The 27,949-nt window shown below is 56.4% G+C and overlaps 3 protein-coding genes across 3 annotated transcripts; 2 read left to right on the top strand and 1 right to left on the bottom strand.

Moving 5' to 3' along the window:
• Positions 1-95: 95 nt before the first annotated feature.
• P4HTM (prolyl 4-hydroxylase, transmembrane) lies at positions 96-15,841 on the top strand. Its single transcript, XM_045530284.1, has 9 exons — positions 96-818; positions 1,043-1,124; positions 10,226-10,416; positions 11,263-11,359; positions 12,829-12,991; positions 13,587-13,772; positions 14,500-14,590; positions 14,787-14,910; positions 15,412-15,841. The coding sequence occupies exons 1-9, from the start codon at positions 468-470 to the stop codon at positions 15,630-15,632; spliced, it is 1,506 nt and encodes a 501-aa protein (XP_045386240.1). The 5' UTR covers positions 96-467; the 3' UTR covers positions 15,633-15,841.
• On the top strand, positions 15,748-23,285 carry WDR6 (WD repeat domain 6). Its single transcript, XM_045530271.1, has 6 exons — positions 15,748-16,238; positions 18,880-21,355; positions 21,446-21,529; positions 21,626-21,742; positions 21,835-21,953; positions 22,053-23,285. Exons 1-6 carry the CDS (start codon positions 15,920-15,922, stop codon positions 22,514-22,516), a joined length of 3,579 nt encoding a protein of 1,192 aa, XP_045386227.1. The 5' UTR covers positions 15,748-15,919; the 3' UTR covers positions 22,517-23,285.
• DALRD3 (DALR anticodon binding domain containing 3) lies at positions 22,709-26,924 on the bottom strand. Its single transcript, XM_045530280.1, has 12 exons — positions 25,755-26,924; positions 25,382-25,677; positions 24,972-25,240; positions 24,799-24,878; positions 24,604-24,717; positions 24,131-24,204; positions 23,966-24,027; positions 23,774-23,856; positions 23,498-23,680; positions 23,311-23,424; positions 23,039-23,107; positions 22,709-22,944 (listed from the first exon to the last, which is right to left on the bottom strand). Exons 1-12 carry the CDS (start codon positions 25,917-25,919, stop codon positions 22,825-22,827), a joined length of 1,629 nt encoding a protein of 542 aa, XP_045386236.1. The 5' UTR covers positions 25,920-26,924; the 3' UTR covers positions 22,709-22,824.
• Positions 26,925-27,949: the final 1,025 nt, after the last annotated feature.

Here is a 27,949-nt window from a genome sequence, read left to right as displayed (position 1 = left end):
AACCGCCGCAGTATTGAGTCATGTCTTAGCGCTGTCTCTTCCCTGCTGCCACTCCCCTACCCCCACTCCGAGGAGCGAGAAGACGCAGACCTTAGTTTTCCGGGAGGAGGGAAGAGGGCCTCTTAACCTAGGAACTGAGAAGCCAACAGTGGGGTCTGCCTTAATGGTGCTGCTCTTGTCTGCGTCTGCGTTTGGGGGCTTGGCTTCTGTCCTGGAGAGTGTCCAGCTCTGCCTGACCATAACCCAATTCGGGAAGAGAAACCCCAGTGCGGGCCGGGGTCCAAGGCGCAGAGCAGAGAGGCCGAGCTCGGCGCGGGTGAGGGCGGCTGCCGGCAGGCGCAGCATCCCCCGGGCACCGTCTCCTGGTGACCGCGGCGCTCGCGGGCCCGGCGGCCGTTGTCCGGGCGACTGCGCAGCGCAGGCACCCCCGCGGCCCCTCCCCTGGGCGCGCGCGCGACCCGGGCGCCATGGCGGCGGCGGCGACAGGCCAGCGGCCTGAGACCGCCGCGGCCGGTGAGGCCTCGAGTCCGCAGTGGGCGCCGCCAGAGCACCGCCGGGAGCGGGCAGCGGCCGGGCTGGGCGAGGGCGAGGACGCACCGGTGCGGCCGCTGTGCAAGCCCCGCGGCATCTGCTCGCGCGCCTACTTCCTGGTGCTGATGGTGTTCGTGCACCTGTACCTGGGCAACGTGCTGGCGCTGCTGCTCTTCGTGCACTACAGCAATGGCGACGAAAGCACCGACCCCGGGCCCCAGCGCCGCGCCCAGGGCCCCGGGCCCGCGCCAACCTTAGGCCCCCTCACCCGGCTCGAGGGCATCAAGGTGAGGACACCACCCCCCCTGTCCCGCCGCGCTCCAGGCCCCGCCCCGCCCGGCGGAGCCAGCGATCAGCCCAGGTCTCCCACGCTACCCCTGTGCCACTCCGTGCCGATCCTGCGCGCACCCACTCGATCGCCTTCTGTCGCGCTTCGGCCCTGGGGTGACTTTTCCCTTCTTGGGCAGCGCGGTTTGGCGCCCCAGCTGCCCGCTGTGCGCCTTTCCCTTAGGTGGGGCATGAGCGTAAGGTCCAGCTGGTCACCGACGGGGATCACTTCATCCGAACACTCAGCCTCAAGCCGCTGCTCTTCGGTAAGTCTGGGCACTCCTGGGAAGGGCCAGGGGCTGCGTGCCACCTTGAGGCTCATTTCGACCACGTTGACCTCTATTTGGAAAATGGCTGCTTCAAAGTAGCCCTTTTCTTTTATTCATCCAGAGGATTACCAAAGTGAAGTGCCCACTTCCGCTCCCTAATAGGAGAACAGGGTGCCCTTTTCACACTCCCCTCTCTGATCCCTACTCCCTGAAGAGGTTCTTCCATCACAGGGCTGTGCGACGACCCTGAGGCTAGAATCTAAACCTTTCATTGAAACTGTCTTTTGACATTCTGTGCCACCATCAATCCTGCCACCTAGAATGGGGGGAGGGTGGGAGACTGATAACCAGGTTTCAGCTGACCTCAGGTCCTCTGGGGGAAATCCCACTCCCAAAGTAGGCCTTGTGGTCTGGTGAGAAGCTGTCCAAATGGGGATAAACTGGTGCCCCCAAACCTGCCCCATCAGGGCACCAGTCAGAGGCCCAGCTTTTGCTGCCAGCACTCTGGGATTCTTCTTGACGAAAGAGGCTTTGGCTCAATCATAGTGGGCAAAGCCTTCTAAGGTGACTCCACTTGGAGCCACATGTTTTCTGAGCCCTAGTTTGTGTGATTATTTCATTTAATTCTTACAACCCCTCTGTGAGGTATATTTAGATCACACCCCCAGGCCAGCAGGTAAGAAAGTGAGACACAGCTGCTGCGGCATGGCCAAGGTTACACAGCTAGTTCGGTGGTGAAACTAGGATTAGAACCCAGACAGCCTGCCTCTAAAGCCATTGTGAAGACCCCAAAGTCCTTGAAAGACCACCAGTGTCAGCAGGTAGGGGCCCACATACCCATGGACCTTGCCCAGGGTAAGTTTGTGCAGCCTAGCTCTGGTACCTGGCCTCAGTGACACACATATTTGCGGACCCGGGGCCGTTCCTGGCTGAGAGTGGGCAGGGAGTTTTAAGAAGGGGGCTGGAACCAAAGCAGAGAATCTGAGCAGGTGCCATTACCCCTGGGGCAGCAAGCCCTAGTTGGGAATTATGCCTAGACCTGTGAGAACGATGTCACATGCTTGCTGTTTGTGGGGAAATAGGTTCTGCTGTCAGTCATGTGGAAAGGGCGCTAAAAGGTGATGGTGGTGGTGGTTATTACTATAACCATGGAATAAGAATAACATTGAAAGCCGGGCGCGGTGGCTCACGCCTGTAATCCTAGCACTCTGGGAGGCCAAGGCGGGCAAATTATTTGAGCTCAGGAGTTCGAGACCAGCCTGAGCAAGAGCGAGACCCCATCTCTACTAAAAAAAAAATAGAAAGAAATTATGTGGACAACTAAAAATATATATAGAAAAAATTAGCTGGACATGGTGGCACATGCCTGTAGTCCCAGCTACTCGGAAGGCTGAGGCAGAAGGTTCGCTTGAGCCCAGGAGTTTGAGGTTGCTGTGAGCTAGGCCGATGCCACGGCACTCTAGCCCGGGAAACAGAGTGAGAAGAAAAGAAAGAAGAGTAACGTTGAAGTCTGTGCCAGGCACTATTTTAGGTGCTGGGAACACAGCATTGAACAAAATAGAAAACAACAACAAAATCCTGAAGCTGACATTCGAATGAGGAGGAAACACACAATAAGCAAATAAATTAATAAATGTACATGGTGTGTCAGGTGGCGATACATGACTGCAGACAAATAAGGCAGAATTTCACCAGGGGTTGAAACTCTTACTTAAGGTAGCCAGGATGGGCCTCCCTGAGAAAAATGCTTGAGCAAAGACCCACAGGAGGTGTAGGACTAAGCCAGGTGGCTGTTCCCAGGGAAAGGGAACAACACTCACCTCATTACTGCACTACTGTGAACAGACACATCTGAGGAGGTTGTCTTTTCTCTCAGCCTTCCTGGGACCTGTATATATTTAATTCAAGTGCACGTTAGCTTAAGTGAGCCATGGGGCCAAAGTTCCACTAACATACAGCTTGTCCTGTAAAGCAGGGAATGAGAAACCCAGACCCTAAGTCACCAAGAGTACATTACATGAAGCAGAAGAGATCAAAGGGCATAATTAGGAGATTTGGGCAGCTGTGGCAAGACCTTCCTGTTTGTGGCCCTCATTTCCTCCAAAACATTAACATTGCTCTCCTGTCTGTTGGTGGAAGATGGCCCAGGTTTTCCCCTGAAAGCCCTGGGGGTTGCTACTTGGCGGAACAAGGTGGGACAAATGCAGAAGATATTAGTGATTGCAAGTCTCATTGTGAGAGAGGGAAACCACAGGGGAGAGGGTGTCCAAAGTAGGTAGTTCCTGAGTGCTATGGCATTAGATGAATCCAAAGAAGGATGCCTCATCTCCAGAAGGAGCAGTGTGTGTCTCACTTCTGTGCCTGCCTGTCCATCCATCCATTGGTCTGCTGTCCACATCATCCTAAAGAGGCAGGTAGGGCCCGAGGAGAGTGGGCCTGCTGTAGACTCTGCCCCCTCTGCTATGCTGCTTTTGGCTCCAAACCAGTGACCTGCCAGCATCAGGGACCCAAGATGGCCTGGGCTCCAGGGGAGGGTGAGCACAAGATGTAAGCTGAGGCAAGGGCACTGGGGTTCTACCCCAAAGTGCCTCCATCTCTGTGGAAGGGAACCCTAGCACTTCACAGGGAAGACCCCATGCAACCTCCAGTCTCTCTCTTTGAAAAATGTTTCCTGTTTTCCATCCCTGTTCCTAGAGATACTTGGCAAGTGGGATCTGGGTCACAGAAGGCCCCACCCTGAGCTCCTGGCAAATACCTGCATGACTATGGTAGGCATTTCCCAAGGATTGGGAATGTTAGGGGAGAGCTGAGGGCTCTGTCCTATTCAGTTCAGAAGGGAAGTGCCCCATTTGTGAGTCATTGCCCCCTCCCTGGGGGCTTTCTTACATGTGGCTCACTTCTACCCTACCTCACCCCATGCTCATTCTGTCTTTAAATAGCAGATCAGATTTCATCACCCCCGTCCTTAAAGGTCTCCAGCATTTCCCATTTCCCTTCTGAGCCTCATTTGGTGCCTTAAAGCCCTGCCACCTCCCACTTCCTCCCTACTGATGCTCAGACACCAAGCTCACTGCTGCCTTGGGGCCTTGTATGTGCCTTTCCCTCACTAGACCTGGCTCTACCCACAGATGGTGCCTTCAGCTCCAGAAGTCCCTGCTCAGATGTACTCAAACCCATGTCTTGTCCTCAAACCCATCTTACAAAGTTCCCAGGCAGCCCGTTGCATCAGCCCACTGGGTTTTCGTCTCAATGCTTAGCCCTGCTGGAAACTATGTTCTGTATGTATTTGTGTCATTTGGGCCTCTGCCCACAAAGGTTGATCTGCATGTGTGAGAGGCCTGATTTGTTCTGGCTGTGCATCCAGTGGTCAGAGTTGTGTCTACTGCTAAAAATTATTGGCCACCTGGAGGGGTTCCCTGGGCGCTCACAGCCCACGCCAGCACCTGCCTGTTTGCTCAGTGTGGCCTCTACCGCCCCGCCTCCTGACTTGACACCCTCTTCAAGGGCAGCAGGGGGCACTTCCAGTGGGCCAGTGAGAGTTTTAATCCATTTTTCTTAACTATTTAAGGTAAATGAGTAATTGCCACCAGTACACAAAACAATTTATGTTAAAATCATGACTGCTTTATCATAGGATTTCCAAATATATTCTTTTTCAGTTTAAGAAAATAATTAGGCAGCTACGTGAGACCACTGTGCTCATGACAAACACTGAAGGCCCAAAAGTAGGGAAAGAATTTTAGCGTACATATTAGTTCAAGTTTTTAAGCAACTTAATGCAGTTTTCTGCACAGACCGCCCCACCCCTTGCCACACACACACCCCTGATGTTTCATGACGCTGTTTCTTGGGCCTGCTGCTTGGCAAAGCTGCAGACTCAGTAAAGGTCAGGCAGATATAATTGAGTCTGTCTGGGGTTTAACAAACACGCAACGTCCTGCCCAAGGTGAGCACAGCCCAAGGCTGTGTGTCTTCTCTGAGATGCAGCTTGGGGTGCTAGGGCATGTGGGCAGTAGCAGGGCAGTAGCCAGGCTGTCATCCCAGGCCTGGGAAGGACAGAAAGGTAGTTTTGTTTGCCCAGCACACACAGCTGCCAGGAAGCCTGCCTGCCCTCTTGGCTGAGCAGAGAACTGTGTGCTCAGGAAGCAGACCCTAGCTGTGTCCCAAGAAGATGGGCTTCCATCCTGCTTGAGCCTTGTGCCTCTCTGGACTCCGGTCTGCAAATATCCTTGTCGGGGGCGGAGGGCAGAAGAAAGAGGGAGCACACACACAATTTGTGTGGCCACTGCAGAGTGTGTGGCTACAAAGTCCCAGGCTTTCCCTGGCAGGGTTAGCCCCTATTCTTGGCACTGATGATGGTGCCACCTGCGCACAGCCAGCTGTAGATTTCGGTGGCCCCGGCTCCAGGCATAGGCCGTGGTTACCAATAGCCAGCGGCCCTGCATCTTCCCGCTCAACACATAGGTCCCTGTGTGCTTTCCTCGCAGGAGGTTGTACACACACGTGACATCTAGCTGCAGCCAGTGTCGCAGGGTAGGCGCCAACTCTGCAGGGGACAGTGGTCCTGTCTTCAGTACCTCTAGTCTTGAGTCCAGGTCACAGTCCCAGGGGCCAGAGGAGGTACTGTTGCACCGGGAGAGCCGGACCTTCACTGCTGAATGGGATCAGAGAGGCTGGTGATGAGAGGGGCCTCTAGGAGTCCCCCTAACCCGTCCCCTCCCCCTGGTGGACTAAACCCTCTTGTCTGATGCTCAACTCTTGGAATCAGGCTCTTAGGGATGCCACCCTCCTTAGCAGAACTTTTTATTTGTTTTTGTTGTTGTTTTAGCAATGTCCTATGCTCTTAAAGGAAATTTTTTAGCTCTAAGCCGGCCTAGCATTTGGGTATTCCCTCTTAACATTGCCTTAGCACCAAGCCAGGGGCTGGAACGGAGGTACTTGTAAGGGGTGAGTAAAGGGTGCTACACACTCAGGGCTCACCAAAGTCGCTGGTGCAGAGCGTATCCAGGATCTCCTTGGATGAGCCTGCATTCTGCAACTCACAGTCCCTGCAGCTGGCACGTGGCACTAGGAGGAGGGGTGGGAGTGAGGAGCCCACCAGGGAGGAGGGGGATAATCAGAAAGAGTCCCTCCCACTTTTCCCTCTTTTTCACCCCTTTTGAGATAGATGCCTGCTGTAGCAGCCCCCTTTCTTTCCCACCTGAGAGTGCCATTTTCCTGATCCCCATGGGGAATGATTTGAACAGGGTGGGGCACCGCCCCGTGGGGCTGAGCAAGGTGGAGAGCAGCCAAGATTTTCAGAGACTCACATGGGTGATCCAGGCGGGAGCCGTTGGCCAAGGCTGCAACGCAGAGACCATGGCCAGTGGGGAAGCGTCCGCAGTGCAGGATGGCTGGCCAGGGGTAGCCATAGCAGGCCATAACGGGCTCGCAGCTGGCCTGCACAGCTTCACACAGGCTGCGGCATGGGTAGATGACCCTGCAGGGGAAGAGTTGGGGGTGGTGCAGCTACAGCCTGGGCACTTACATCAGCTGGTTGCTGGGCAACGACACTCTGGTCGCCTAGCAACATCACTGCAGCCTGGCTTTCCCACTTGCTCCACATCTCAGCCCTCAGCCCTGCCTCCCCCCTCCTAGAGCTGCTGTCTTATCTCTCCCACGTCTTCTTCGGCCAGGCTTCTTTCCAGCCTTCCCACACCCTCCCCCCTCCAACCTCCCCCTCCAGCCGCACTGCCATTTAGTGTCTGAGAGAGGGGAGTGGGGGGGCCTTGAGCTCTGGGCCTCCACTCTCCATCTTAAAGGGAGAAAGCAGGGCCCTCCCGCTTGTCCTGCAAGGCCTTCAGGGCACTGCAGCCAGGGCTGAGGTTAGCAAAGAGAGCAGGGGCCTGGTCCCACGTTCTATTGGCATGGTCAGCCAGAAGCTCTGGGAGAGAACTGTTGTTCACGGGATAGGTTAGGCTGGAAAGGACAATCAACCTCATGACCTCTGGACTCTCTGGGAGTAAAGGCCACCAGTTGGGCCTTGGCTCCATCTTTTGCCAGGATTCCTTAGACAGAGCTTCCACACCCCACTGGAAAGGGCCCCCTCCAACCCCCCATCCTGAAGCAGCTTACCCACTTGCCCCGTCTTGACATTCAAGACCCTGTGATGGTTTGTGGGTCCCGACTACAGGTCCAACCCCACATGCTCACTGTTGCAGTCCCCTGCCTGTGGGCACCTGCTTCCTTCTGCCAGGTGAACACTCTAACAAAATGATCCTTCATTTTCCTCCCTGCCTGTCAGCAGTCAGCACGGACAGGAGCTCAGCAAGGGTTAGTGAGACCTGAGCCTCCAGAGCAGGACCTGGCTAAGGAGGGCTCCCTTCACCTCGCACCTGGAAGCCCCTCCCTACCTGTCAAGGCACACAGGGGCAAAGAGGGAGCAGAGGAAGAGGCGAGCATTGGGGTGGCACTTCCGGGCAAGCAGGGGCAACCAGCTGACCGACTGCTGGATGGCCTCCTTCTCTGTGTCATGGTCCAGCAAGTTGGGCAGCCGCATCTCTGTGTAGCCAATGTCGTGGCACAGGGCCATAGCTGGGGAAATGGGCACGCACCGTGTGGAGCCCCAGGGAGCCCCTGCCCTGCCATCACCCCACGGCACCACCAGCACCACCAGCAGCCATAGCCCTCCTCGCTCCATCACGTGCCTTCTCTGCCCTGGCCTTAATGAGCTAAGATCAAGGGCTTTATAGGACTATTACCCACACCCCAGGAGCCAACAGAGAAGGAGGTCCTGCAGGTGTTTGCACAGCTCCCAGGTGCCTGGATCCACCTGGTTAGGCCCCAACAGGCTGGCTGACTGTTTGCTTTTGATTAGCACACAGCGGGGTCGGGGGCTGTAGAGGCTGGCGGCATCTCCATTGGATGGGCAGATTACTGGCACCTAATAAACTGAGGAAACCTAGGCCTGTGTTTTCTTTTCTTTTCTCTTTTCTGGCTTACTTTTCTTTCTTTTTAAATTTTATGTGTTATGCAATCAAGAGGTGACTGTTGATTAGCAGTTAGGTCTAACCCATTGTCCAGTGGGGATGTCTCCTGATTGCTGGCTCACACCCTTTCTGGGCTTACTGGGTTCAGAGGTCATGCAGGCCAGGGATGGGGGCTTTTGTCCTGTCTTCAGTGTTATCACATCTGGGTCATCTACTCCTGGTGACTGAATCTGGTCCTGAGCATGGATTCTGGTGTACAGCAGCCTGGGCAGCCCTGTCCTGGGCAAGCTGCCTATCTCTCTGTGTTTGAGGTTCCTCATAGATAGGAAGGACGAGTTAATGGGGCCTGGCTTTCCAGATGCCTGGCAAGATTAAGGAGTTGATGTGTATGAAGCACTTAGGACACTGCCTTGGGCAAAGTCTGTGCTACTGTGCTACCAACGTGTGATCTGCTGCGATTTCTACTAAAAACCACTCCAGGGCCAGGCACGGTGGCTCACGCCTGTAATCCTAGCACTCTGGGAGGCCAAGGCGGGAGGATTGCTTGAGCTCAGGAGTTGGAGACCAGCCTGAGCAAGAGCAAGAGCAAGACCCCGTCTCTACTAAAAATAGAAAAAACTAGCTGGGCATGGTAACCCACGCCTGTATTCCCAGCTGTTCAGGAGGCTGAGGCAGGGGGATCGCTTGAGCCCAGGAGTTTGAGGTTGCTGTGAGCTAGGCTGATGCCACGGCACTCTACTCAGGGTGATGGAATGAGACTCTGTCTAAAAAAAATAAAATAAAATAAATAAAATTTGAAAAAACCACTCCAATCTTGGCTCTGAGTGGCTATTTTCCTTCCTCTGGGCAAAGAATGAAACTTCATGCTGGGAGTATGACTGAGAGAAGTGGAAGATCACTTGGAGAATCAGTTCCTTTGTGGGCCTCTTGTCGCCTAAGGAAGTCCTCTCTTCCAAGAACAAGGGAAGGAAGCAGGATGCAGGCTCCTGCCCTGGAAGTGCCTGGGGACACCAGGATGTTAGCTCCCCAGGTATGAGGCTCATAGTCCAGCATCACCAAGCCATCTTTAGCTGTGCCTCATGTGCAAGCATCCAGCCACTGCAGCCAAGCCTAGGAGGCCTGACTGATCTTTACCCAGGGGCTTAGAGGCACAAAGTAGGCACTTAGTATACATTTGTGCCAGGAATTGGGGAAGCGAAGGACACCCTGGGGCATCTTCTCAGAGACTAGCATCTGCCAAAAACCTGAGTAACACCCGCTGACTTTCCAGCACTGGGCAATTCAGCCCTTGTCATCTTCCCCATTAGTGCAGGAGGATGGAGGGCAAGGCCCTTTGACCAGCCTAAAGCATTGGCTGTCCTGTGCTTTCTTTTTATTTGAATAATGCTGAAAAGCACAAATGAAAGCAAGAATCAGCCACCATCTCTCCACTTTAAAAACTTATACCCAGGCCGGGCATGGTAGCTCATGCCTGTAATCCTAGCACTCTGGGAGGCTGAGGCAGGAGGATCACTTGAGCCCAGGAGTTCCAGACCATTCTCAGCAAGAGCCTGTCTCTACTAAAAAATAGAAAGAAATTAGTTGGGCAACTAAAAATAGAAAAAACTAGCCAGACGTGGTAGTGCGCACCTGTAGTCCCAGCTGCTCGGGAGGCTGAGGCAGGAGGATCGCTTGAGCCCAGGAGTTTGAGGTTGCTGTGAGCTAGGCTGACGCCACGGCACTCTGGCCTGGACAACAGAGCAAGACTCTGTCTCAAAAAAAAAAAACAGAAAAGACCCTTATACCCAGTGAAAAGTGAGGGTCAACCCTCTGCCCTTCAGGTCTACTCTGTGGCCTTCAGTCCTACCCTTAGGTGGGTGAGCCCACATCCAGGTTAGCTCTGGCTTCCTCCCAGGGCTCCCTGGAAAGTATGTGCTGTCATCATCAATGAGAGAGGCCCCACATTTCAAACGTTGGCCAACATTTGCAGGACAATTCAGCTTCGACAACTCAGAGTCCAGAGTAGATGTAAAGATGTATGTAAAATGTCCACACCTGGTGGCCACCAAGGGACAGGGAGTACCTCAGGAGCCCTGTGGGGAGGAAGGTACTGGCTCAGCCCTTGGCCTCACTTACCTCCTCCTCTGGCAGAAATCCCTGGCTTCCTGACTGACGAGGAGTGTCGCCTCATCATCCAGCTGGCACAGCTGAAGGGCTTACAGCGCAGCCAGATCCTGCCCACCGAGGAGTACGAAGAGGCAATGAGTACGATGCAGGTCAGCCAGCTGGACCTCTTCCGGCTGCTGGACCAGAACCGTGATGGCCGCCTGCAGCTCCGTGAGGTTGGGATCCTGGGCTTGAATAGGCACAGGGTGGGAGTGCCCAGAATTACCTTTCTGGTGTCCAGGTGACTTGTCTAGCTCAGCCTTGGTCCCAAGAGTCAGAACCACCTCAGGCCTCCCTGGGCATGCCCAGTCCTGGGGTCCCCCTTCCTTCTCTGAAGAGCCCCGTGCTGCCCTCAGAACCCCAGAGGATGGCAGGAGAATCCACCTGGGGGTGATGGCATTTATCACCACAGTTTTCAAGTGGTGTACCATCTTTGGCCTAGATTCCTTGTTGCCATGGCTGGGGACCCCACAGAACTCATGATGGATGGGGTGTAGCTCTGGGAGGCCAGCAGTTTGCCTCTCTACATGCCCCTCACACCTGGGCTTCTGAGAGGTCTGGCAGGGTGCAGGGTCCATTGCCACACAGAACACCCCACTGAACCTGGTCTTCCTGAGGGGCCTGGTGGTCATGCCCTAGCCAGGCTTCCTCCTAGTGCCCGTTCCCTCTTCCTACCCAGGCCTTGGCCTCCCCACCTTACCTGGGGTAACCGAGTGGGACACAAGCCCATCCATTCTGCCTCCAACCAGCCAACGGTGCTCCCCTCAAAGGCCATAGTCCTAGCAGGGCTGGGAATGCCAGTGGCCTGAGGCCTCTTGACCCTCTCCCTGGCCTCTTCCTCAGATGCCTCTCACCTCTCTGCCTACCCTCACTTCAGTCCAGGGACTTTGGGCTCTGTCCTATGTCCTCACCCATGCCCTGTCACCTGAACCCGTAGCTCTACAGCCAGAACTGGGCCATCTGTGCTCCGGTGGGTCTTCATCATGTGGGTTATCCCACTGAGGGACCCTCTCGTGCTTTAGGTCCTGGCCCAGACTCGCTTGGGAAATGGACGGTGGATGACTCCAGAGAACATTCAGGAGATGTATGCTGCCATCAAGGCTGACCCCGATGGTGACGGTGAGCTCACACCTCTCCACAGTTCTGTCCCTGTGAGCCTCCTGCCCACTCCCGGGTGCATCATCTTGAAAGCTTGGGCCCTGCCCCCACGGCCAGGCAGCCCTTCCACTCTGCTTTTACAGAGGCCAGAGATGGGGAGATGAGGATCCAGGCTTGCCCCTCACCCCTGGGAAGTAGGCAGGTAGCTGACAGTCTAGAGGGAAGTACTTGGAGACCCTTTGGACCTCATAAGGCAGAGTCTAGAGTCTGGGGCACAGGAAGGAGGCTTCTAGTTGGCAGAGGGCAGACTGGGTAGAGCAGGAACAAGGGGACAGTGAGGCCAGCTTGAGCTTGGTTATTCACCCTGCTCCATCCACCTCTTCAGCCAGACATGGGGTCCACCCCAGCAGACAGCCTCCCTGGTCTAAGCGAGGTCTCCCTTGCCTTTTTGCCACCTGGAGTCATGCTGAAGCATCAAAGTGGTAGTGTTGGTAACTTTGCTAACTGCTGGGGTGGTGTGGGGAGGGGAGCTGCCGTGAAAGTGCTTCCCCCTCTGGTAATAACCCTCAGGAGCTGTCTGGGGTGCAGTCATCACCCTCATGCCCACATTCTGAACCAACTGAACAAGATACAGCAGTCAAATAGGACTTGGAAGAATGTCTTGTGGCTAGTGAACCCAGAGTGAAGAATCTGGCTGGGCAATACTGCTATTGCCCCTGTACGGAGCTGGTGACAGGCTCACAGCCCTTGAATGTCCCCCATCCTCAGAGTAACCTGGGCCAAAGGGTGGAAGGTATCTCCCTTGGGTCAGCCAGAATAACTTGAAGCAAAGACACCAGCTACTCTTCCAGAACCCCAAGATAGTGGAGCCCCTGCTTTGTGGTTTGGGCAGCGACAGGGGAGAGTGTTCTCTTTTGGTGGAGTTGCCTGGCTTTTTTGCTCAGGTAGACTGGTAACCCAGCAGGTGGGACTGGCTAGGTAGTTTCCACCCAGGATGGGACCTGAGGTCATTCGAGAACCCCCAGGGACTGACCCTGCTTGTACCCTAGGGTATATAAGGCCCTGGATGAGACCCAGCACTGGCTACTCTCTCCCCCACTCTCTGCAGGTCGGAGGGTGGCTACCACGCTCTATGCAGCCAGGCTGGAGGGCGAGGGTTAGTCCTTGGCCTAGAGCCCTGGCCATATGGCTCAGATCACCTTTGGAGACCTGGCTCTGGCTACTCTAATGGAAATTGGGCTTTTTCCTTTTTGGGGCCAAGTCAGGGCTTAACCTGAGAAAATGAATTTCTCTGGGTCTTCTCTTAGGGCCTGATGTGACAGAAACCAGGTTCATTTGACTCAAGAGTCTAGGTGGGGGACAAGTGTACATGGCCCCTCAGTGCCTGAGGCCAAGGGCTGCTGCCTATAGGATAGGTAGCAAAGTGTGACCTGCCACTATGGCCTCCCTACCTGGGTTTGGCCAGCATTGACAGTGGGTGCCCTGTGCAGGAGTGCTGAGTCTGCAGGAGTTCTCCAACATGGACCTTCGGGACTTCCACAAGTACATGAGGAGCCACAAGGCGGAGTCCAGTGAGCTGGTACGGAACAGCCACCACACCTGGCTCTACCAGGGTGAAGGTGCCCACCATGTCATGCGTGCCATCCGCCAGAGGTGAGCACCTGAGGCTCTCCTCAGGGGAAGGGGGAGAAGACTGGATAGGACCTCCACAGAAGTCCTTGGCTGGGGCCAGAGGACAAGAATTGATTAGTCAATTTGGGATTAACTTCCACTTGTTAGACCAGGACTGGGATCCACTGAAAGACAGGCAATTAACGAGGCAAATTTGCCCTCACTGTGAGCAAACAATAGCCAATTGGGTTTGGAAAGAGATCAAGCGTTTGTTTTCTGCTAATTAGATAAGACCCCTTATCTTTGGTCACAGGACCCCTACCCCTGAGCAGGCAGGGGTTTTAGGTAAATAATTTCCTTCCTGGTGGGTGGGCCTCAATGCTCCCATCCCCCCAATTTAGTGGAAATCTTATCTCTCCTACCCAGCAGGTGTCTCTGTCTCTGGCACCTAGGGAGAAAGGCTCATCATGAGTAACCCCTTCCTGCTCTCACAGGGCCAGGCTGAGATGGCTTAAGAGGCTTCCAGGGGACGTGGGCAGGGGTAGAGCTTGTGGCAGGCCCAGGGCCCACCTTGGTCAGCTCGTTCAGGCTACCATCTTGGATGGGCCTGCCCAGCCAAATGTCTACTGCCCACCAGGGTGCTGCGCCTCACTCGCCTGTCGCCTGAGATCGTGGAGCTCAGTGAGCCGCTGCAGGTTGTACGATACGGCGAGGGAGGCCACTACCATGCCCATGTGGATAGCGGGCCTGTGTACCCGGAGACCATCTGCTCCCATACCAAACTGGTAGCCAATGAATCTGTGCCCTTCGAGACCTCCTGCCGGCAAGTATCTCCTACCTGGGGGCTGCCTGCAATTCCCAAATCAGGCACCCCCATGACACAGGCACAGCCCTGCCCTACGGGCATCCCACTTGGCAGGGGACCAGGAGCACTGGGCCATCCTGGTCAACAATGCCCCTTCCTCTCCCCCCAAGTTGTTTACCAAATGGTAGGAAAAGGGTGGCTACTGGCTATCATGTCCACTCAAGGCATCACAGACTGAGGTACCCAAAGACACCAAAACTTGCCCCCAGAGCTCTGCAGCAAGGAGCAAGACTGGGCCCTCAGCTCTTTCTGCCCCCTCCCCCAGGTATTGATTTTGACTCCACCTAGAGGAGCTGAAGCCATGCCTCCCTCCCTTGCCGAGGCAGTTCCAGTTCTCTCCTCTTGTGGCTGTTCTGGCTCAGCCTGTTCCAGTCCCCAAAAAAACATTCTGCATGATCTTGCTGCTTCTGCTAGCTTACCTTTCCCAGCCAGGCCCTTGATCAAGGCCATGTAATTTAGCTAAGTGCACCTCTGATCTTGGCCAAAAAGTCACTGTGACACACTAAGAGACTGGTTTTGGGGGAAGGAGGGGCTAGGGAAATCTTGGCACTGGCCTGCCCTGTTATCGCCCATTCCAGTCTATCCCTCTGGCTCCTGGGAACCTGGGCAGCTTATCTTGCCCACAGGTAAGCCCCTGAGGGTGTCCACAGTTGGGGACCTGCTCAGTGCCCCCCCTGCCTTACAGCTACATGACAGTGCTGTTTTATTTGAACAACGTCACCGGTGGGGGCGAGACTGTCTTCCCTGTAGCAGACAACAGAACCTACGATGAAATGGTAAGGGCCAACTGGGCTACTACTCTTGTGGGCTGGCAGGACCTTGGGCAAGTGTAGTACACACCCTTCCAGGCCTAGGATGAGGGCCCAAGTGATCCCCTGGGCACATCTGGCTGGTTTCCCTTTGCCACCTGGCCTTGGCTCCTGGCCAAACAGTGGGGGCAGCCTGAAAACTCCACCACCCTGCTGCCCACAGAGTCTGATTCAGGATGATGTTGACCTCCGTGACACTCGAAGGCACTGTGACAAGGGAAACCTGCGTGTCAAGCCCCGGCAGGGCACAGCAGTCTTCTGGTACAACTACCTGCCTGATGGGCAAGGTGAGGGCCTATGGCCAGGCTAGGGGGTTCCCCGAAGGCAGCTTCCCCTTACCCAGCCCCACTGTCTGCCACCCTGGAGGGCTGTGTCTGGCTGCCCTCCAAATGGTTTTCTGCCCCTGGTACCTCCCGGATCATCCTTGGTGACTTCAGGCCACTCAGGAGCCTGTTCCACCTCTTGGGTTATCTCAGCCCCTATCATTTCCTGATTCCCCAGCTTTCCTGCTCTCTGGGGCTCAGGACACATGGCCCTCCCCAACACAGGATGGGAAGGGCTGAGGACAGGCCCAGCAGCAAGAAAGCTGGTTTCAGAGGGCAAGTGGGGTGAGATGCTGAGCCCCGAAGGAAGCCTTAGATCTGCGTGTTTGATACTCAAGATATGCACAGCTGGGCCCACCTTGTTATGCCCTTGGTCTGTAGGAGGCCAAGCTCAGGCCAGTCCCAGCCTAGGGTTCCTCCCAACCCCTCCTTTCCTCCTTTGCTCAAGCCACACTCCTCTCCTAGGTTGGGTGGGCGATGTGGACGACTACTCCCTACACGGGGGCTGCCTGGTCACACGCGGCACCAAATGGATCGCCAACAACTGGATTAACGTGGACCCCAGCCGGGCGCGGCAAGCGCTGTTCCAGCAGGAGATGGCGCGCCTGGCCCGCGAAGGTGGCGCCGACTCACAGGCCGAGTGGGCTCTGGACCGAGCCTACCGCGATGCGCGCGTGGAGCTCTGAGGGGAGGGTCAGCCCCGGCCCCTAGCCTCGGGTCGCCCGCCGCCCGACGTCGGGGGCCCAGTTGTCTTGCCCTGCTGCAGGCTAAAGGTCTGGCCAACGTCTTGCCCCACCCCCGCCTCCAGCCGCGATGCGGCGCAGTTCCGATATTGACGTTATTTATTGTGTACAGACCCCACGCTGCCCAGTCAAATAAAACCACACCGCCTTCAGCCGCCCGGCCCACGCGCTCCGGGTCGGCGGGAGAGGGAGCGGGCGAGCGGCCAGGACCGCGCTGCCAGCGTCACGCGATGGGGAGGGGCGGAGGCCTCTCCGCAGGCCCGGCCAATCGTGAGGGGGATTTCGTGGGGCGAAGGGTCGTCATTGGACATCCACCGCGGGCGCCCTGGTCTCCGCTACCTGTAGCTAAGGCGCAGTTGCTCGGCAGCGCAGCGCGCGGGGAAGGCTCGTTCTCGCGAGAGCTGAACTCCCTTCTTGGCTGCAGCTGCCGCAGCGCCTCGGGGACCGTCATGGACGCTCTGGAGGACTACGTTTGGCCGCGGGCAACCTCGGAGCTCATGCTCCTCCCGGTCACGGGCCTGGAGTGCGTGGGGGACCGGCTGTTGGCGGGTGAGGCTTGGCTCTGGGAGCGCTAGCGGGCAAAGAAAGGGCGCCCGCCTGGGGCGGGGCCACAGGAACAAAGGGATGCCCGGAGTAGGAGGATGGGCGGCAAGATGAAGCCCGATCGAAAGTGGGAAGGGAGCTAAGTAGGTGGCGGGGACGAGGCCCAACCCGAGGAGGGCAGGGCCTGAGATAAAAAGCTGATGTGACTGCCGCGGCCCTTTATAAACTGCAGCCGGCGTGGAAAGGGCGGGCGGAGGCGTGGGAAGGTGCAGGGGAACGCGGTCGTTCGGGGCTGGTGGGGGGGCAGAGGAGCGAGAGGAGTGTGTCGCCCCTTGGATGAGACGGGCGGGGCCTTGACCTCTCCCGAGGGGGCCTGGCAGAGCGGGGAAGGTAGGGAACGAGGCCCCCTCACGGGGGCGGAGCCAGGAGGCCGCGGGTGTGGCTTCTTTGGGGAAGGCGGGGCCGGGAGAGGGCGAAGGTGTGGCCTCTGGGGGCAGGTTGAGGCTCTTCCTAAGGTGGGTTTGAAGATCCCCTGAGGTGGGTGGGGTGGCAGAAAATTGCAAATGAGCCCATTCTGAGTAGGCCAGTGCCCGGGGAAGCGGTGGCTGAGGCCCTTCCTGAGATGGTTGGGGCCCAGGGAATCGCGTGTGGAGGTTCCTCCGAGAAAGGAAGCACAGGCCCCAGTGGTTGGATGCAAAGGCCTAGGACCTGAGTCAGGTGTGAGTCCTAGTGACTGATGATGGTGCTGCTGAGTTTTATAAGGGTCCTGAAGCAGGCTGTCGGGCCTTGAGTGAACTGCTCCCAGTCCTAAGAGAGAGTGTGTGTGTGTGGTGGGGCGGGGGGGAGGGGTGTGGTGGAGGATGGCCTTCTGCAGAGGTAACAGCAGCTACTCAGGTGCCCAAGCCTCAAGCCGAAGAATCTACCTCACTCCCCAAGCCAGTCTGGTTGAGTTTGTTTTTATTTTATTTTGTTTTGTTTTATTTTATTTATTTATTTATGAATGAATGAATGAAACAGTCTCGCTCTGCCCGGAGCAGAGTGTTGTGGTGTCAGCCTAGCTCACAGCAACCTCGAACTCCTGGGTTCAAGCGATCTTCCTGCCTCAGCCTCCTGAACAGCTGGGACTACAGGCGTGGGTTACCATGCCCAGCTAGTTTTTTCTATTTTTAGTAGAGATAGGGGTCTCGCTCTTGCTCAGGCTGGTCTCGAACTCCTGAGCTCAAGTGATCCTCCCAGCTCAGCCTCCCAGAGTGCTGTGACTTTGATTTCATATATGTGGTATTTGTTTCTCTGCTTTTATTGCCATCATTCCAGTCCATGCTACAGTGTCTCCCTGATCCCCTCAGTAGCATCCTCTCTACCCCATTCTTGAATCCTTCATTTCATGTTACACCCAGGTCATTGTCTGGTTTGTAATTGATGCTCAATAAATGTTTATTGAATGTCAAAAGATTGAGACTGAGTCTGGGGGTGGTGTGAGTGGCTGTGGCTTCATCTTAGGTAAGAGGTGATGACCTGGACTCAGGTCACTGTGGTGGGGAGGATTTGCAGACTCTTAGGAAAATGAAATCCACAGAACTTGGAAACAGATAAGATGTGGGAAATTAAGAGAGTAGTAGTCTGTGGGTTTCCTGGTTTTGGGCCGAGGAATGGGCAGAAGGTAGTAACGATTGTTGGGATTAGGAACATTGAGAGAATTTGGGGGATGAGTTAGTAGAGTGGAAGATGCCTGCAGGACAGCCAGGAGGCAGCTGAGGGTCCAGTTCTGGAGAGACCTGGGTGTGTGCACACACATAGTTGGGGTATATGAGGCTGCCCAGAAAGCATGTGACTTGTGTAGATAGAGGTGCTGAAATTCTCTGGAAGCACCAATTAGGGGAGTTTTAGGAAAGGAAAGGAGGAAAACAAAGAGAATGTATATTACAGAGGCAAGAAAAGAGTTTTTTTTTTTTGTTTCTGCTGTGTGTCAGACCTTGTCAAGGCTCTCAATGACTATATCTCATTTGCTCCTTCGGAGGCTCTTTGTGTTACTGCTATGCTGGGGTTTCATATACAGAATAGGGCTCACATAGCTGACCAGTGGCAGGGCCAGGATCCAAGCCCAACCTCTTTCGCCAAAGTGGGGGCTCCTTCTCCAAGTTCTCATTGATACTGAATATGCTCACATCTCCTTAGATAGAAGCTCTTGGAAATCAGAAGGGTGCTGCAGTGGCTCCAGTGGCTCCAAGGATGAAAAGGTTGCTTTAGCAGGGACAGCCTCTGCCCTGGGAGATGGGGATCAGGAAGCATGGATGTAGAAATATCTGAGCTGAGAATTTGGGGACTAACCTGTCTGAAGAGTGAGGTGGAGTAAGGAGAAGGCTGTGAGTTTGAGAAATTCGTGTCTGAAGAGTGAGGTGGAGTAAGGAGAAGGCTGTGAGTTTGAGAAATTCGTGGTTGAACTGAATGTCAAGAGTGACTTCTGGGGGCAGAAAGTCAGTACTGAAAGTCCAGCTGAAACTGAGACTAAGGATTTTCCAAGGTTAAAGCCGCAGGATTGTGTGTCCTTATGCATCTATATGCTACATGCTCCCTTTCCCCCATCTCTTCCCCGAGAGTCATCAGAGTTAGGTGCATGGTTCTGATGTGACTCTTTGCTTCTGCCTAGGTGAGGGGCCTGATGTCCTGGTGTACAGCTTGGACTTTGGTGGACATCTTCGGATGATGAAGCGAGTGCAGAGCCTGCTTGGCCACTATCTTATCCATGGGTTCCGGGTGCGACCAGAGCCTAATGGAAACCTTGACACAGAGGCCATGGTGGCTGTGTTTGGGAGCAAGGGACTCCGAATTGTGAAAGTTAATTGGGGCCAAGGCCACTTCCGGGAGCTTTGGCGCTCTGGCCTGTGGAACATGTCTGACTGGATCTGGGATGCACGCTGGCTCAAAGGGAATGTGGCCTTGGCCCTGGGCCATAACTCAGTGGTGTTATATGACCCAGTGGTAGGATGCCTCCTGCAGGAGGTGCCCTGCACGGACAGGTGCACCCTCTCCTCAGCCTGTCTGATTGGAGACACCTGGAAGGAGCTGACCATAGTGGCAGGTGCTGTTTCCAACCAGCTTCTAGTCTGGTATCCAGCAGCTGCCTTAGCAGACAACAAACCCGTGGCACCTGACCGGCAGGTCAGTGGGCATGTGGGTGTCATCTTCAGCATGTCCTACCTGGAAAGCAAGGGCTTGCTGGCTACAGCTTCAGAAGACCGAAGTGTCCGTATCTGGAAGGTGGGCGACCTGCGGGTTCCTGGGGGTCGGGTGCAGAATATTGGGCACTGCTTTGGGCACAGTTCCCGTGTGTGGCAGGTCAAGCTCCTAGAGAATTACCTTATCAGTGCAGGAGAGGACTGTGTCTGCTTGGTGTGGAGCCATGAAGGTGAGATCCTCCAGGCCTTTCGGGGCCATCAGGGCCGTGGGATCCGGGCCATCGCTGCCCATGAGAGGCAGGCCTGGGTGATCACTGGGGGTGATGACTCAGGCATTCGGCTGTGGCACCTGGTAGGACGTGGCTACCCGGGCTCAGGGGTCTCAGCTCTCTGCTTCAAGTCCCGTAGTAGGCCAGGTACCCTCAAGGTTGTAACACTGGCTGGCTCTTGGCGACTGCTGGCAGTGACTGATACAGGGGCCCTGTACCTCTATGACCTCGAGGTCAAGTGCTGGGAGCCACTACTAGAGGATAAGCACTTCCAGTCCTACTGCCTGCTGGAGGCAGCTCCTGGTCCTGAGGGCTTCGGGCTATGTGCCATGGCCAATGGGGAGGGTCGTGTCAAGGTTGTCCCCATCAACACTCCAACTGCTGCTGTAGATCAGACCCTGTTCCCTGGGAAAGTGCATAGCCTGAGCTGGGCCCTGCGTGGCTACGAGGAGCTCCTGTTGCTGGCATCGGGCCCTGGTGGGGTAGTGGCTTGCCTGGAGATCTCAGCTGCGCCTTCTGGCAAAGCTATCTTTGTCAAGGAACGTTGCCGGTACCTGCTGCCCCCAAGTAAGCAGAGATGGCACACATGCAGCGCCTTCCTGCCCCCGGGTGACTTCCTGGTGTGTGGGGACCGCCGGGGCTCTGTGCTGCTGTTCCCCTCCAGACCAGGTCTGCTCAAGGACCCTGGAGTGGAAGGCAAGGCTGGGGCTGGTACTGGGGCACCTGGAGCTGGTAGTGGCAGTGGTGGGAATGCTTTGGCGGGGTGGGGCCCCGTGTCTACCCTTCCTTCTCTGCATGGGAAGCAGGGTGTGACCTCAGTCACCTGTCATGGTGGCTACGTGTATACCACTGGGCGTGATGGCACCTACTACCAGCTTTTTGTGCGAGGTGGCCAGCTCCATCCAGTCCTAAGGCAGAAGTCCTGTCGAGGCATGAACTGGGTGGCTGGGCTCCGTATGGTGCCCGATGGGGACATGGTCATCCTGGGTTTCCACGCCAATGAGTTTGTGGTGTGGAGCCCCCGGTCGCATGAGAAGCTGCACATCATCAACTGTGGTGGCGGGCACCGCTCCTGGGCCTTCTCAGATACCGAGGCGGCTATGGCCTTCGCGTACCTCAAGGATGGGGATGTCATGCTGTACCGGGCTCTAGGTGGCTGCACCCGGCCACATGTGATTCTCCGGGAGGGTCTGCATGGCCGTGAGATCACTTGTGTAAAGCGTGTTGGCACCATCACCCTGGGGCCTGAATTTGGGGTACCTAGCTTCATGGACCCTGACTACCTGGAGCCTGGCAGTGAGGGGCCTGGCTTGATTGACATTGTGATCACCTGCAGCGAGGACACTACTGTCTGTGTCCTGGCACTTCCCACAACTACAGGCTCAGCCCATGCACTCACAGCTGTTTGTAACCACATCTCCTCGGTGCGTGCTGTGGCTGTGTGGGGCATCGGCAGCCCAGGTGGCCCTCAGGATCCTCGGCCAGGCCTGACTGCCCGTGTGGTGTCTGCTGGGGGGCGGGCTGAGATACACTGCTTCAGTGTCATGGTCACTCCGGATCCCAGCACCCCAAGTCGCCTCGCCTGCCATGTCATGCACCTTTCGTCCCACCGGCTAGATGAGTACTGGCACCGGCAGCGCAATCGGCATCGGATGATCAAGGTGGACCCAGAAACCAGGTAATGTACACTGCTAGGCAGGGGCATGGGGTGGGATTACACAGGCCAAGTTTGCAGGCTTCACCTGACAGCTGTGCATTGTCTTTGCAGATACATGTCCCTTGCAGTGTGTGAATTTGACCGGCCTGGCCTTGGCCCCCTTGTGGCTGCAGCTTGTAGTGATGGGGCAGTGAGGTGAGAGCAAAGGGCCCATGGGGTGGGGAGACAAAGGATATGAGGTTGTCCAGGATTGGTTCTAAGCTGGGACCCTTCTCCATCCCCCCCCCCCAGGCTCTTTCTCTTGCAGGACTCTGGGCAGCTTCTGCAGCTCTTCGCTGAAACCTTCCACCATAAGCGGTGTGTCCTCAAGGTCCACTGCTTTACACATGAGGCACCCAACCAGCGTCGGTGAGAGGGGCTGGACAATGATCCTTCATGGGTTGGGTTCCTGTTGCGTTCCATCCCTCTCACTGACCTGGCTGTCCTTTCCTGGCTCCCAGGAGGCTGCTCCTGTGCAGTGCAGCTACTGACGGCAACCTGGCCTTCTGGGATCTCACCACTGTGCTAGACCGTGGCTCCACTGCCCTTGAGCCTCCAGTAGACCCTGGGCTTCCCTATAGTGAGTAGCTAGTGTGCAACCTGGCTGCCCCACCCCACCTCTCCTTTTGCCTTCTCATGTGTGGCAAGCAGGGCCCTGACAACCATCCTCTTCCTCCAGGGCTGGGCTCCCCATCTCTGACTCTCCAGGCCCACAGCTGTGGTGTCAACAGCCTACACACCTTGCCCACACGTGAGGGCCACCATCTTGTGGCCAGCGGCAGTGAAGATGGCTCCCTCCATGTCTTCGTGCTTGCAGTGGAGATGCCAGAGCTGGAAGAGGCTGTGGGGGAGGCTGAGTTGGTACCCCAGTTGCGTGTACTAGAGGAATACTCTGTCCCCTGTGCACATGCTGCCCATGTGACAGGCCTCAAGATCCTAAGCCCAAGCCTTATGGTCTCAGCCTCCATTGACCAACGGCTGACCTTTTGGCGTCTAGGGCATGGTGAGCCCACCTTCATGAACAGCACTGTGTATCATGTGCCAGATGTGGCAGACATGGACTGCTGGCCTGTGAGTCCCGAGTTTGGCCACCGCTGTGCTCTTGGGGGTCAGGGGCTTGAGGTGTACAACTGGTATGACTGAGGTATCCCGCGGTGGCCAGGGTGCTGGGTATGGGGCCTGCTCACAGACAGTGCAGCAGGGGTTGACTGTCTGCCCATGCCCAGCATGCCCTGAGGGGAGGCGGCAGCCGCGGGTTCCCAACTTCAGAGCAGGAGCTAGAGGTGAGTAGAGTGCTGCTCAGGCTATGCCCTGCTCCCCACAACAGGACAAAACTTTGTACAACAAAACAATTTATTTTGGCTCCAGGCTCCTAACAACATGTGTGGGGTTTTGCGTTTTTTCCAGTTGATGACTTTGTGAACATTCCCATATATCTGGGCCTTGTGGCCTTAAATGTGGCTCAGTGGAGGGAGACCCAGCATAGCCAGGCCAGTGTGGAGCACCTCACGCACGGCCCTCAGAAGCTGCAGGCGGGCGAACATCTGACCAAAGAGGTGTGGTCGAGGTTCCTGAAGGAGAAGGGGCCTGCTGGTCTCATCCTCTGCTTTCTTGCCTTTACCCTGCACCCCTTTGCACCTCCCACCCTCTGTGCTGTGTGCTTACCCCTAGGACGTGTACCCGGTTATAGTATGAGCTGAAATCCATGCTGAGCTGTACCAGGAACTTGCACATCTAGAGACAGAGACTGAGTCACTGGCCTGTCTCTTTGCTCTTATGCCCCAGCCCAGAATTTTTTTTTTTTAATATATCTGGGGCGATGCTAATCTTCTCTGTTGTATCATTCCAATGTTAGTGTATGTGCTGCTGAAGTGAGCACCCTAGCCCAGAATAAAGAATAGATTGTGCAGTGCCTGGCCTTGTTTTCTGTGCCTCACCATCTCTGTGCGTGCAGCAATGTGCAGCCCTGGGGCTGTGCAGTCCAGGACTGCTGTCTGTCCCAGCAGGTCCGGGAAGGGGAGGACGCTGTTGAAGAGCAGCAGCCACTCACCCTGTGGGGGAGAAGGGTGCTGCAAGGAAAGTCCAAGCCTCCTGCTTGTGCTACCTACTGGAGGGGACACTTACCTCATCATGTAGCAGTGAGAAGTCCAGACTGCTCACAGGTGGAAAAGCAGGGTACAGACCTTGTTCCATACTGAGCTTGTAACTCTCAAAGAGTGTGGCAAGACGGGCACAATTGTACATGACAAAGGTGCCACTCTTTGTGCCCTTTGTGGAGATGCTGCTGTCAAATAGGGCCAGGAGGAGCTGGGAAATGGGAGCACAGCTGCAGAAAAGGGGGGCAGCCACCATACCCTGTCCCCCCAGCCCTGGCCCTGTGAGACTGACTCCCAGGCTCACCTGATTCTGTGGGGTTGTGCTTAGCATCTCAAACTTGATGGTGGCCACAGAGAGAATTCCAAAGCTCTCTATCCAGGCTGGGTCTGAGGGAGTACAGGTTGGTTGGTCAGTCTCTGCAGGGAAGGAACAAGGGGTAGGGGTGCAAATGACCTGCCCCCACTGCAGAGCACAGCCAGGGCTTTCCAGGCGCACCTTGTGCCAGATCTTCACTGTGTTTGAGAGCTGAGGCCTTGCACACCTGGGCATGCCGGAATCTGTTTTGAAGAGAGAGCGAGCCAGTGGGCAGGGTCCCAGCAAAGAGTTGCCCCACCTCGACTACCCTGGCTCAGGTTGGCCTTCCTTCCAGCCTCAACTCACTTGTAGTACTCAGGGGCAGTCATCAGAGTGCCGGGTGCACCAACTACTTTCACTGGGCCACAGACCAGGTGCTTCTGTCAGGAAGATGGCAGAGGTTCAGCCCAGCTGGCGCTACTCTCCAGCAATAAGTCCTTCAAAGGAACCCAAATCTGGTGCCTCTACTCCACCCAGTCCACCCAGACTCCCTCAACCTATAACCACAAAACTTGGTGCCTCCCTCTCAAGCCCAGCCCCTTAGGACACAGTCCAGCCTCAACCTACTCTATTCTTCAATGTTCTTGGGATGTTTTCAGACTCCACCTTCTCCAGAGCCTTGCACCTGCTGCACATACTCTCTCAACAAGTTCACCATCTCCCCCAAGGTCAAGTGTCAATTTCTGGATCTGTCAGCTAACAGGCCACTTGGTAGGTTTTCAAGGGCCCTCTGAGGGTGGGAGGTGAGGTAGTGGGGAGCTCCACCATCACTAACCTACCTGTCTGAGTGGAGCCTGGTCATCCAACTTCCACCAAAGCAGGTCCAACTTTTGTTGCTGGAACTCTTCCTCACAGCTCACCACGTGTACGACTGTGCAGCTGTCAGCCCCAGCCTTATAAGGAAGGAAGACAGTCACTACTGAGATGCAGGATATTTGGTTTGCTAGAAGCCTACAGGGCTGGGAGTTACTAACCAGGCCTGGGTAGCTGTCCTCCGGCCAATACCGCAGAGCCTCCTGTAGCTCGGCCAGCACAGAGAGCAGATCCTCAGTCACTGCAAAGAGAACATACAGGTGCTGACTCTGGCTGGCCAGGAATGCAGAAGTCTCCCCCCTCTTTTCTGGCCCTGTTAGGCTCCAGCTCCTACCCAGACAGTTGTCCAGGTTGGGATCATAGCCAGCTGCCAGGCCCTGTTCTTCCACCAGCTCCTTCAGGCACAATCTGCCCAGGACGCCGGGGGGCAGCGTCTCCCGGTCATGAGCAGAGGTAAGCTCTGCAAGTGCGCGGCTCCTGAGGGTTTCGGTTGAGGCTTTCTCCGAGGCAGGGGACCAGTCCACCTGCCAGTCCACCCGCAGTTGCTGCAGGAAGGTCAGCATGTGCAGATCCCGCACAGCAGGCACTAGGCGTACGCACACCCTGCGAACGGAGGGCGACCGCCTCAGCCTGCGCACCTGATCAGACCAAGACTTCCCACCCCCAGCGGCCGTCCCCAAGGGCGGCGCCGTTCTCTAGGCCCCCAATGGCCCGTCCCACCTTCTCCATTTTGGCCCCACTCACCCGTGAGCACGAAGAGCTCGCGCTAGGTGATCGGCCACGAGCACGGCACGCAGCTGGCTCAGGCGGAGTGCACAAGGGGAGCCACGCAGCGCGGGACAGTGCAGTAAGACGCGCGGGCCCAGGGAGGCAGGCGTAGCGGGTGCGGCATAGGCAGCCACCGCGCGGAGGACGCGCTCGAATACAGCTGGTCGGTGCAGTTGCAGCGACAGACCCGCGGGGGTCGGCACGCAGCGCAGCACTGGGGCCACACCGGGGCCCTGCAGGCAGGCGACGGCACGGAAAACATGCTCTGGCACCTGTGGATGGACGGGCGGTGTGAGCGGGCCGCAGCGCTTGCTGCCACCCTGGGCCGCACGTCCCGGCCCGCACCCACCTGCCCGTCCTCGAAGCGCGCCCGCAGTGCGCCTCGCGGCGCCAGGAAGTCTCGGGCACGGAGGTGGCGGGCGCGCGTCTCCTTGAGCCACACAGGGCCGCCAGGCCCCAGGGCAGCGTTGAGAGCCCCCAGAGTCTCCCCGACCCCAAGGCGCCCCGTCGCCATGGCGACCGGAAGCGGTGAGCGGAACCGGAAGCAAATTTTCGGAAGGTGGAACTTCCGGAAAGCCCCACTGGCAAGGGCCGGGATGCAGCCGCGGCCACTCGTAAAGCGGACAGGTGCGGCGGAGGGAGTCGCGTCTACTGCTTTCGACCTACCGGTCCCAGTGCTGCCTCTGCGCGGCTCACCTGCATTGCCGGGCCCCGGGCCCGAAATCTCGAGGTCCTCCCCGGGCCTAGGGCTCTTTCGCCGTAGTCCCGCATTAACAACCAAGAAAAAGATCCTTGCGCCTGGGTAGCGGCTCAGGGCACCTTCTCTTCTCACCGGTCTCACATCTTTGTGTTTGTGTAATAACGTTTCATTTTTCCCATTTTACATATGATTAAAAGGTCAAATTTCGAAATGAATTGTCACTAGAATAAGGCAGTAACATTAAGGCCACTTTCACGACCTACTTAAAAATCTCATTTTTCAAAGAATTTGTATTCCGCGGTTTCAGATTATTTGCAAGCATTTACTCCTTTGAGATATGGGTAGCCTTTATTCCCAATAAATGCGCACTGATACAATTGCCGGTTTTCTTCTCTTGATACCTGGGGAATTAGAGCCACGGTGACGGTTTACCAGAATTACCAGCTTTTGTCTCCTTTAACCTGGTGTACTTCAACAGCGATCCTCAAGCTTCCTGTTTTAGGCTATTAAGGGCCAACTAAACAATTTGACCATGAGAAGCGGCTAAATAGACCTCAGTTGAAACATCCTGCTCCTCTAACAGTGGGAAAGCACTTTTCCTCTCTCTCAAGAGGGGTCCCCCAAATGTTTTCATCTCCACGCTCCCTCCCCCACCCCCGCTTTCCTTTTAATAGCGATTGAACCCGACTAAGTACAGAAAACTGAGAAACCCCATGATCTCTGTGCCCAGAGTTCTGGAAAGGAGAGAAACATAAGAACAGGAAAAGCTTGGCAAGGTCCCTTTCTGGGCCAGGGCTGTGAGGCCCTGCTGGGAGGCTCTGAAAGAGCACTGGGCGGACACGACATTCCCGATGGCTCCTTGGGTGCCCACTCAACGGGAGTGATCGTGTCATTCCAAAGCGCTTTCCATGCTGTAGGCTCGTGACCCAGAGACAGCTGCTAGCAGGGCCCCGCGGCCAAGCTGGGGACTTCAGCTACTCTCGTCCACAAAGACCGTTGGGGTGGTTTTTCCCCAGGAAGTGCAAAGCTATCTTTAGCGAGCTGTGGGCTGGGCCGGCCCTGTGGGACTCACCATCCTAGCAGCTCTACCCAGAGGCCCTGAGTCCACCCTCCCTTGCGAATGCTCCCTGGTGGTGCCAGAGATGGCCACCAGCCCCGGCTCTCCGACATCTACACACACCACCTCCAGCCTGAGGGCGCACCTGAAGGAGGAACTGAGATCAGATCGGCCCAGTAAAGTATGTCTGGGGGTCTGCGGCCACCCCATCTGGGCCAGGGCGCTGCTCAGGCAGGAGAGCAGGGAACGAAATCCAAGCGCAGCTGGAATGCTCTGGAGACAACAGCTGCTTTTGGGATTCCGTTGCCCGCTGTCCAGCCGTTGGAGGGGGGCTCCTGCCCCCAGGTTACTTGCCGTGAAGCCAGACCAGAACCCGCCCATTCCCAGTCCCAGGAGGCGGATCCGGGAGTAGGCGGTGAAACCGAGTCTAGTGGGAACGAGGCGCTCACCTGGGCCCCAGAACAATAGGAGGGGAGGTGGGGGCCTCCCCTGGGACCAGTTCCCGATCCGGATTAGATCCGCGGGGTAGGATTAGCTTTGCCGGTCCTACGCAGCTGGGACCACTGGTGCGGTGACGGTAGCGGGACGGGCTTCGGAATCCGCCAAGAGGGAAGCGCGCCCGAGGGGCCAGAGAGGAAGTAAACCCACGCGTCCGCCTCGGGGATACCCCCGCGCCCGGGGCCCTTTGTCCGGTGACGCTGCCAGCGCCCGGAGCGCCAGGGGACGAACGGGCCCACACAGCAGCGGCGGGACCCACAGAAGCCCACTGCGACCAGCCCTAGCAGAT

Source organism: Lemur catta, chromosome 18, assembly GCF_020740605.2.
Source record: "Lemur catta isolate mLemCat1 chromosome 18, mLemCat1.pri, whole genome shotgun sequence".
Classification (NCBI taxonomy): Eukaryota; Metazoa; Chordata; class Mammalia; order Primates; family Lemuridae; genus Lemur; species Lemur catta.
This window is presented reverse-complemented; position numbering and strand designations above follow the sequence as displayed.

Excerpts from the sequence above, each read along its gene's own strand:
- DALRD3 (XM_045530280.1), bottom strand. The coding sequence starts at position 25,919 with ATGGCGACGGGGCGCCTTGGGGTCGGGGAGACTCTGGGGGCTCTCAAC. Across the intron at positions 23,857-23,965 it reads CAGTGAAGATCTGGCACAAG|ACCCAGCCTGGATAGAGAGC; the intron begins GTGCGCCTGGAA and ends GTACTCCCTCAG. Across the intron at positions 23,681-23,773 it reads GCACAACCCCACAGAATCAG|CTCCTCCTGGCCCTATTTGA; the intron begins GTGAGCCTGGGA and ends CCCATTTCCCAG.
- WDR6 (XM_045530271.1), top strand. The coding sequence starts at position 15,920 with ATGGGGAGGGGCGGAGGCCTCTCCGCAGGCCCGGCCAATCGTGAGGGG. Across the intron at positions 21,356-21,445 it reads AAGGTGGACCCAGAAACCAG|ATACATGTCCCTTGCAGTGT; the intron begins GTAATGTACACT and ends TTGTCTTTGCAG. Across the intron at positions 21,954-22,052 it reads AGACCCTGGGCTTCCCTATA|GGCTGGGCTCCCCATCTCTG; the intron begins GTGAGTAGCTAG and ends CTCTTCCTCCAG.
- P4HTM (XM_045530284.1), top strand. The coding sequence starts at position 468 with ATGGCGGCGGCGGCGACAGGCCAGCGGCCTGAGACCGCCGCGGCCGGT. Across the intron at positions 1,125-10,225 it reads CCTCAAGCCGCTGCTCTTCG|AAATCCCTGGCTTCCTGACT; the intron begins GTAAGTCTGGGC and ends CTCCTCTGGCAG. Across the intron at positions 14,911-15,411 it reads CTACCTGCCTGATGGGCAAG|GTTGGGTGGGCGATGTGGAC; the intron begins GTGAGGGCCTAT and ends CTCCTCTCCTAG.